This window comes from Galeopterus variegatus, unplaced genomic scaffold, assembly GCF_000696425.1.
Source record: "Galeopterus variegatus unplaced genomic scaffold, G_variegatus-3.0.2 Scaffold422, whole genome shotgun sequence".
NCBI lineage: Eukaryota > Metazoa > Chordata > Mammalia > Dermoptera > Cynocephalidae > Galeopterus > Galeopterus variegatus.
The window spans coordinates 221,946-230,828 of NW_007726533.1; the positions used below are offsets into that span (position 1 = coordinate 221,946).

Below are 8,883 nucleotides of genomic sequence, written 5' to 3' on the forward strand. Positions count from 1 at the left end.
GGGCCCACCCCAGCTTGAGGGCTGGGGACACAGCCACACCCACACCTTCCCCCTCCCCCACCGCCCCTGCAGGCTTCCTGTTGCCTCTGTCTGCACACTGCCTGCCTCTAGTGCAAGCTGGAGGGTACGGGGGTGGGGGGGAGAGGTAATGATCACAGGGGACTTAAATGGGCTCTGGTATCCACACACGCTTTCCTGCTCCCCAGACCCCCGAACTGTCCCGGGCAGTGCACTTTGGGATCAGTGCCCAGTGAATTTCAGGAACTTCAGTGGCTAGAAACAGGAGCATTTTCTAGACTCTGGGCAGAGGGACAAAGGGAACAGGTGTCTGGGGCTGAGATGTGGCTGCTCCCCAAGGAGAGGAAGGTCAGGTGTTTATTGGGAGTTTTAAGGAATTTGCTGTGTCCTTCAGGGGGACCTGTCACGGCCACCTCCCTTTCTTCTCTGTGCTCTCTTGGATGGCTGGAGAGTGGGGATGCTATGAGCTGAAACAGCCCCTGTAGGCAGGAGGGAATGGCCTGTCCGTTTCAGCTCCCTTCCCTCCCAGAGCCTCTGCAAGACATGTCCTTCAAAGGAACCAGCTCCAGCAAGTAAAATAATGAATCATAAATTTTATTTCAAAATGTAAACGTCACTAAACATGCATACACATTAAAACAATAAAATTTTACAATTTCATTAATTTTTTTTTCTTTTTGCATAGGACATCATTACAATATAGAATCTATGCCATACAAAATACATACAAAGTTTTATCCGAGCAAGCCAAGGCCAGATTGGGAACTGTACACCTGTAATACTTCACTGTAGTGATCTGGGAAAGATGAAACATGGCCTTCAGAAGCATGGTGGGGTGCTGGTTAAAAAAAATATCCTACAGAAAAGGAAAACATGAGCTTGATGGAAATGGTCTTGGACCCTTAAATTCTGCCATAGGATTTTGGCAAAAAATTCCAGAGAAGTTCCACCAATGGCTTTGGATGGGAAGGGGTTGGCTGTGTGGGCCTGAGGGCAGCTGAGACCCCCATACAGGCACCCAACACACCCACACAAGTGATTCCTGGTCACCAGGGAGCCATCGCACATCCCCCATCCCTCAATGCATAGGTGCTCAGCAGAGAGCTTCGTACTGAAGCTGACGAGCCCTTGGGTTCCCTCCAGGGCCAGGCCAGGGAGCCAAGTCTCCCCCTCACACACTCAGAGACAGGCACCCTGACCTGGGAATGGACGCTGGGGCAATAACCCTGCACAGTGTCTGAGCCACACTGGGAAGCGGCCCCCTCGCTCCTCTTGGAGGGCATGCTGGGGAGGGATGGGCCAGGTGCAGCCGCTCCTGTGCTGGGTGGGAGGGTCGGCCTTCATTCATCCAGCCATGCACTGGCCTCGAGGCATGTCACTCACACTGGGTGGCCAAGTGAGCGAGCACAGTGGCCCATCATCACCAGGTCTTCCAGGAAGACACAGAACAGGACCAACCCTGGAGAAAGCTCCTATGTCCCACCTCCCTCCCCCATAAATGTATGACTTGCAGTGCAGGGAACACGATCTCTCCATCCTGTCCATTTTTTTAAAAGTTTTAAAGCTGTATGAGAAGGGGAGAGGCCGGGCAGGGCCAGGTGGCCACACTGCGAGTCCAATATCTCAGTAGGGGGCAGTGGAAACCATGTGTGGCCCCTTTCCCTCGTGGACACAGGGTTTCCGCTGTGTGCAAAGTCCAACTCTGATGCAGGACCGACAGCGGCAGGAGGACTTCTCCCTAGACGACGTTCAGGCACCTATCAGTAGTAAACTGGATTGTGCACCCCAATTCTGGTACAAAATTCCCTGGAATGTGTCTAGGGCAAACTTTCAAAGCCTCAGAAATAGAAAAATCAATCATAAGACCTGGCTCTTCCCAGGACGATCTTTATTTCAAAAACCACTAGCCCACATCTTGATTTTAACTTTGGAAAACACAGTCACCAGAATCGCACATGGAAACTCTGGATAGCAGATGTGGTGAACTACGAAGCATTTCTTACCGGTTGTGTGACCTACACTTTAAACCCTTTAAATCTTCTACCGCTATCTTTGACTGAGTGACCATTTTTAAAAAGAGTAAAAAAAAAAAAAATTAGTGACACAGTGACACCTGTCAGAAGTCAAAATAATCAGATGGCCCTATAAACACAGCCACAACCAGGAGCCTGCTATCACCCAGATCCTGTCTTGCTGTTGAGCGGCACCCCTGCCCAGCTGAGATCCCAGACGAGGTCCCTATGGAGTGCTACGACCCTGTGGCAGCACCTGATTCTGGCAAGAAAGTGGCTGGATCTTCGGAACACACAGGGATGGGGGCAGAAGACTTAAATGGAGACCCCAGTTCTGCCACACTCTACTTGGGACCACAAAAAGCCACGAGACCTCTGTGCCGGTCTCTATCTCTGAATCACCCTTCACTGGCCTGAGCTGTGGCCCAGAGTATGGTGAGGTCTGGGGTCACCAGTGCTGAGGACGTTTGCACCCGGAGCCTATACCATGGTGAAGCCTGGTATGAAGTGTGGCCTTGGAATAAAGTCGGGGTGGGAGGTGGTGGGAAACTTGCACCGCTAGTGCCACGGTGGGGGTGCAGCAGGATGCAGGTAGGGCACCTCCGGACCACGTTCCCATCTAGGGAATCACTGTGCATTCCTATGTAGCACCTGGCAGGAGAGGACCCCAGGGCCCTTTGTGGGAAGGGCCGTGTCCATCTGTGTTTCTCCGTATGGCTGTAGGATTCGGGGAGCTGACAAATGTTCCCTAATATGGCTGATGCAAAGAGAGGCTTCTTGTTGGGAACATGAGCTGACCACTACCCCAACGGCTGAGTCCAGAGTCACTTTTAGGCCTTTTCGTGAGAAACTCTCCTCTCCCTTCCCTCTTGCAACCTTCATTTTGAGATCTCTGTCCCTGTGGCCTGCTAGAACTGAAGTCTGCCCCAAAATAAAGGTTTGAATTTTCACTATTATTTCTAGGAGCCCCAAGGGTTCATCGATCCCACCAAAACCAGCAAGCATGGCCATAAACCACAAAAAAGAAAGACCAAGAAATAGACCCAGGCTGGGAAGACATTCTACATGTTAGAAGAAATGAATGTTATCTCGAGGGTCCTCCCTGTGTAACTGCTTTTGGGGGGTGCGGCTTCTAAGGCCCACCGCCCTCTTACACAGACACCCCCATTTCATGATGAGATGGACATCTGCTAATGAGAACCCATTTGAACTGAGCCTGAGATTCACGGATCCCCCGCCTCCTTCAAGTGAGATGAATTTAAGCCCCAGATGACTCAGGAAGGTCCAGCCTGGGGTGCCCAGCAGGAATTCCCTCCTGGTGCCCTGCACCCACACCCCAGACCAGGCCCATAGCAGAAGGACCACACACCCTGCCATTAAGGAGAGCCACTTTGGGAATAAAGACACACTTATTTGCCAAAAATAGCCAACGCCTGCATATTTCTGTTTTAAGGCAACATTACCCTTCCATCTATCAGACGGAACAGCCCTGGGTCATTCAGAGGAAAAATTAAATTAAGTGCTCTCTTTGGAAACAGCCAACGCCCACTTTCCCTCCCCCACCCCCCACCCTTGCTCTAAAATACACCAGCTCTTTTTTATTCCAAGATGACTGGGTTTAGAGTCCTTTTTTTCCCTTCCTATGTGCAGATAGCTGTGGAGTTAGAAAAGCTCCTTCCATGATGCCGTGGGCAGATCACAAGGGACACCTGGCCCCTCCCGTAGAGAGCACTTTGCTGGGCTCCCAGGGTTGGGTCACTCCCTCTCCCTGCCTTTGGAACCATGGATGGTGAGTGCACCAAAGGACTTTGGAATAAAATTCCTGAATCTGGAATGTGAATTCCTGAGACATGAAATGTATTCAGAGTGTGGCTTCCTTTGCTTCACACAGAAACAACTTTGGAAGGGACCTTGCTTTGGAACTGGGTGTGAAAATCTTTGCACCCCAAGCGCCCAGGGCTCTCTTCTGTCAAGGTCCCTACCACTCATTCCACCCTCTCTCCCATACCAAGCACAAGCAGGGCTATCACAAAGCCCAAACGCAGCACAGCAGCCAGGGTGCCCAGCCAGCATGCAACCAGGGCAGGGGCTACCCGCATCACACCAGTTCCCACCCATAGCAGGAACAGCGCTACTGACCAACTCAGCACCCACCTCTCTCCTCGGAAGCCACTGCCACACCACTGACCAATCCCAGCAGAATGGTCCACCCTCTCTCCCATACCAAGCACAAGCAGGGCTATCACAAAGCCCAAACGCAGCACAGCAGCCAGGGTGCCCAGCCAGCATGCAACCAGGGCAGGGGCTACCCGCATCACACCAGTTCCCACCCATAGCAGGAACAGCGCTACTGACCAACTCAGCACCCACCTCTCTCCTCGGAAGCCACTGCCACACCACTGACCAATCCCAGCAGAATGGTAGAGTTAGAGATGGGTGCTGAGAGCCTCACAGATGGCACACTGCCACCTGCACAGTGGCTGTGGATAAAGGGCACCCATCCACTGTGGAGCCGGCCCAACACAGTGGCCAGGAACCATGGTCACCAGCTAGGCCTGGGTCTCTGGGGTTTCTCTGTGCTGCACCCCATACCATAGAATGGCCAGGGTGGAGACAAGATGGCCACAACCAAGGCACTCTGGGCCCAGAACACCCACGTTCGGCCCTCTGAGGTGCCAAGGGCCATTCCTCCTTGGATACCCCAAGTCTGTGCCAAACCCACCCTCCCCAACACAAACACACACACACATACACACACTGTTCTGGGGCCTTATATTTACAGACCCCAACTCTCAGGAGGAAGGGAAGGTGGTGCCTGAGCTGCAGGGCTGGGGTGGACACTCCAGCTGTCTGCAGAGGAGTTCACAGGGCCAGGGCCTGACTGACCCAACCAGGGTTCAAGCTCTGACCCAGCCCTGGTCACAGTTCTGGGAGAAACTGCCCCAGCTGTCTGCTCCTCCTCTCCTACCAGGAGAAGGCTGGCGATTGGCAGGGCATCTGCAGCCCTGATGCTCCACAGGCTGGGGTGTGGCCTCAGGCAGCGGGGGAGAAGTGGGAGGGAAAGGGAGGAGCGGTCCAGGAGACACGGAGAAGCTGGAGGTTTGTTAAGTCTATGCTGGGGACACAGTGGGCCTGAGAAAAGCACTTCCCACAACTTCATGTCTGGAGTTTCCTCTTTCTCCGATAGCATTTCCCATAACATCCGCTGCGCGACTCCTGAAAGTTCCAAGTCACAATGCTCTGGTCTCTCCCTTCACACCAGTCTCTGTGAAGTACCATGGGTGCCAGCACATGCACAGCCACTCACCCAGATCCTCTGATGAGGCAGCCTGATGACCTCACCCACCAGTGCAACCAAGATGATTCTGCAGCAGCGCTGGTGCAGGGGATGCGAGAGGTGGGTGCACCAGCCATGCTTTCTGACATCTTTTTACAAGATGAGAATTCCCAGGTTCTGTTTTCCAGTCAGAAAACATGGCATAATAGTGAAGGGTCCCCCTTGTGCCTTCTGCAGGGATACAGAGCAGCCAGGTGCTGGGTAGGTGTGGCCCAGGCCCTGTCTGGTTGAAGATCGGGTGGTGCAATGGTGTGCCCAGCCGAGGCTTGCATCTCTGCTTCCAGTTCTCCAAGGGGTCAGGCGAGCGGGCTCCTGGAGGCAGGAGTGAGACAGGCAGGCTAGGAGGGCAGCCGCCTCCCTCCACAGTCTCCTAGGAGGGTACTCCTTTGCCCATATCATGGCTTAAGGCACCCCGCTGAGGTGGCCTGTCTCTCAGAACCTTCAGGGCTCTGAGCCCGCAGGGCTGTGGCACAGAGGCTGGGCAGGTGGGCAGGAAGAGGATGACACAGTCCCCTTCCCTCCGCCAGTCACCTACTGCAGAAGCACACGCAGCAGTAACTGCACCTGCGAGGGAGGACGGACGGAGGGACCTGCAAAATGGGGACTGAGCTCTGCCTACGCTGGTTGGCCTGCTGTGTCCCCAGCGTGTTCCCAAACCTAACAGAAAACTCCAGAGTGCAAATTTATGTACAAAGTAAGGCGGCAGGAAGGGTGTCCTCGCTGACCTCGTGGACCGTGTTCATCCCTGAGAAAGGGGGTTCAACACCGCGGAATCTCAACTATGTGGGTGTGTCTGTTGTGCAATTTGTGGATGTTGTGTTTTGACGTTTTTGTTTTTGTTTTACAAATTTACTTTGACACCTGAGGTGAAGAAAAGTGTTTTTTTCGGGCCTTTTCAGAACGTTCTCTCTGCGGGGGAGGGCGTAGGGGCTGTGCCAGGGCGCACTCAGGGAGAGCTGGCCGGGCTGATGGTGGGGCTGCTGGCGTCCGAGCGGCTGTAGTCGCTGAGGGAGCCGGCCCGCGAGCCGCCGCCGCGCCGCTGCAGCATGCCGGGGTGGAAGTTGGCGTGGCGGCGCGCGTGCTTGGTCAGGTGGTCGCTGCGCATGAAGCGCTTCTCGCAGATGGGGCAGCTGAACTTCTTCTCGCCCGTGTGCGTGCGGTAGTGCCGAGCCAGCTCGTCGGAGCGCGCGAACTTCTTGCTGCAGTCCTGCCAGCTGCAGGCGAAGGGCCGCTCACCTGCGGGGACAGGGCACAGAGTCAGTCCTGCACCAGCCTGGCCCTGCTCCCCTCGTCACCCCCACCTCTCATCACCCGCACCCCATCCTCGCCAGCCTTTGTGACAAATCCATCAGGGTCAAGGCAAAGGTGGGCCAGGGCCCTCACCTCCACAGGTGATGGAAGCAAATGACATCTCCAGGAGGAAACAGCAGCAGTGCAGGTGCTGAAGCAGCAGGGGTCACGGGGTGGGTACAGGTCAGGGCCCAAGGCCCCTAGCAGTGGACCCCCCTAGGTATACCAGCAGCACCTGCCCAACATGCCCAGACAGAACCAGCTGTGCCCAGCCTGTGGAGGTCGCCGGCTTATGCTCTGGCTCCACACACCTGCCAGAATCCAGCCAACCTACACGGGCCCCAGGGGAGCCACAATTTGGACTCCTGCACCCCTGCAGGGCAGAAGGCAATCCCAAACCTGAGCACCCTGACAGTTCCAACCTTACGCAGTCTTGTCTATGACATGAGGGAGTCAGATTGGTCATTTCCAGGTCTGAGATCCCACAACCAATAGTGTGCTGCCCTTTCTCACACGGAAGTCCCAATGCGGCCAGCTGGTGATGGCCAGCTGAGCGGGAGACCACAACAGGCTCCTGTAGGTCTGAGCATGGTGACAGACAAGACACCCCTTGAGGGGTCTGTGCAGGCGGGGAGGAGAAAGTACATAGTAGGGAGAAGGTAATGAAGGTCGGCTGCAGTCAGGACTCTGCACCTCCTCCCATACTCTTGCTCAGAGCAAGGGACCCGTCAGCTTTGGCTCAGACAAACTCTGAACCACAAATGACATCAACTGCTCAGGGAGAACCAGCGGAAGGGGGCTGGGACCTCAGAATGCAGCCCTTCTGGCATTAGAGGTGGCTTCCTGTCTACCTGATCTCTCTCCCCCTCCTTCCCCAACACAGACCCCAAGCAGACTGCCAGTCCTTAAAGCTGGCCCACCTATGCCCAGTGGAGTAAATCCGCACCACCTCCCACTTTAAATGTAAAGAGACCCAAGGGTGGCCAGACTGCTGAGGGAAATCAGCAAGATGAAAGGGAAAGGCCATGAGCAACAAAACTGTCACCTCTAGAGGAAAAAGAGTGAAGCCAGGAAACAGAAGAGAATGTTAACCTGAAAATTCTAATTAGCATTCTCAGAGACAAAAATGTGATGTGTAAAGTAAACAGGATACCATCAAGAGAAACTTCACACGACAAAAAATAGCATTCGGAAACTAAAAATACAGTTGCCCAAACAAAAATTCCACAGAAAGTGTGGAAATACACTCAAGGAAATATCCCAGAAAAAAGGGAACCAAAAAATAGTTCTAGAAAGTATGTGAATGTTGCAATGCTCTCTTAGTATGCTGAAGCTGAGGCCCATGGTAGCTGTATTTGCTCCTGTACTGATCTTACATTTTATGGGCAGGGTGTTGGGGGGATTGGATATCAAGCAGCCACCATGGTTTCCCAAACTTGTTTGACAGTTACAGACAGAAAAGCTAAAAGCTGAGAGCCACAGGGAATCAACAAAGTGAGTTTAACATCCAACTAACAGAAAGCGTGGAGTGAGAAAACAGAAAAAAGTGGGGTAGAGGAAATTAAACAAAGAAATAATAGAAAGTATCTGTCAAAGTGGAAAAAAAGAAAAGACAATGACAACAGGATACTAGGATATTAACAATGGGAAGGGTTGGCACAGGAGTTGGCATGGTGCGTGAGTGAGTACAGGCCCCTGCTGGGAGAATTTCTGCAATGTCAGAACACTAGGTAAAAAGAGAAAATTCTAAAACTTAATAGAGAGAGAGAAGAGAAACAGATACCGGGTTGTCCACAAGGGAGCAAGACTGGGACAGACACCAGACTTCTCCTAAGTCACAGTGGATGGATGCTAGAAAACAGAGGAAAAGGGCCTTCCAAGTTTACATCTTGCTCAGTCCAACAAAAATAAGAGAAAACCAAAAAGCCAGGGACATGAGTCAATAGTGAAAGGGCATCTAAGGATAAGAACAAAGTGGAAGACCAGGATCAGGATTCACACTGGATAGTTCCAGGAATAAAGTGAGTTCTGTGGATCTGAAAATATGATAAAGAGGATGGATAAACTTCAGGACACAGTTTAAAGGAAAAAAGAGAAGCAATTACAAACTCCAGGAAAAACAGACAACACATAAGAGAATTATGGTCCAAGTTAGGCACAAACTAAAATGTCACATGATTACGAGTAATCAGTGAAGAGCTCTGAACCAAGCACTGTTTTAGGGGC

The 8,883-nt window shown here is 52.8% G+C and overlaps 1 protein-coding gene across 1 annotated transcript; it reads right to left on the reverse strand.

Annotated features, from left to right (window-relative positions):
• Positions 1 to 6,187: 6,187 nt before the first annotated feature.
• On the reverse strand, positions 6,188 to 6,778 carry KLF13 (Kruppel-like factor 13). Its single transcript, XM_008568550.1, has 2 exons — positions 6,751 to 6,778; positions 6,188 to 6,630 (listed from the first exon to the last, which is right to left on the reverse strand). Exons 1-2 carry the CDS (start codon positions 6,776 to 6,778, stop codon positions 6,314 to 6,316), a joined length of 345 nt encoding a protein of 114 aa, XP_008566772.1. The 3' UTR covers positions 6,188 to 6,313.
• Positions 6,779 to 8,883: the final 2,105 nt, after the last annotated feature.

Coding starts and splice junctions, on each gene's coding strand:
- KLF13 (XM_008568550.1), bottom strand. CDS start 6,778: ATGTCATTTGCTTCCATCACCTGTGGAG. Junction 6,631..6,750: donor TGCTTCCATCACCTGTGGAG/GTGAGGGCCCTG, acceptor AGGCTGGTGCAG/GACTGACTCTGTGCCCTGTC.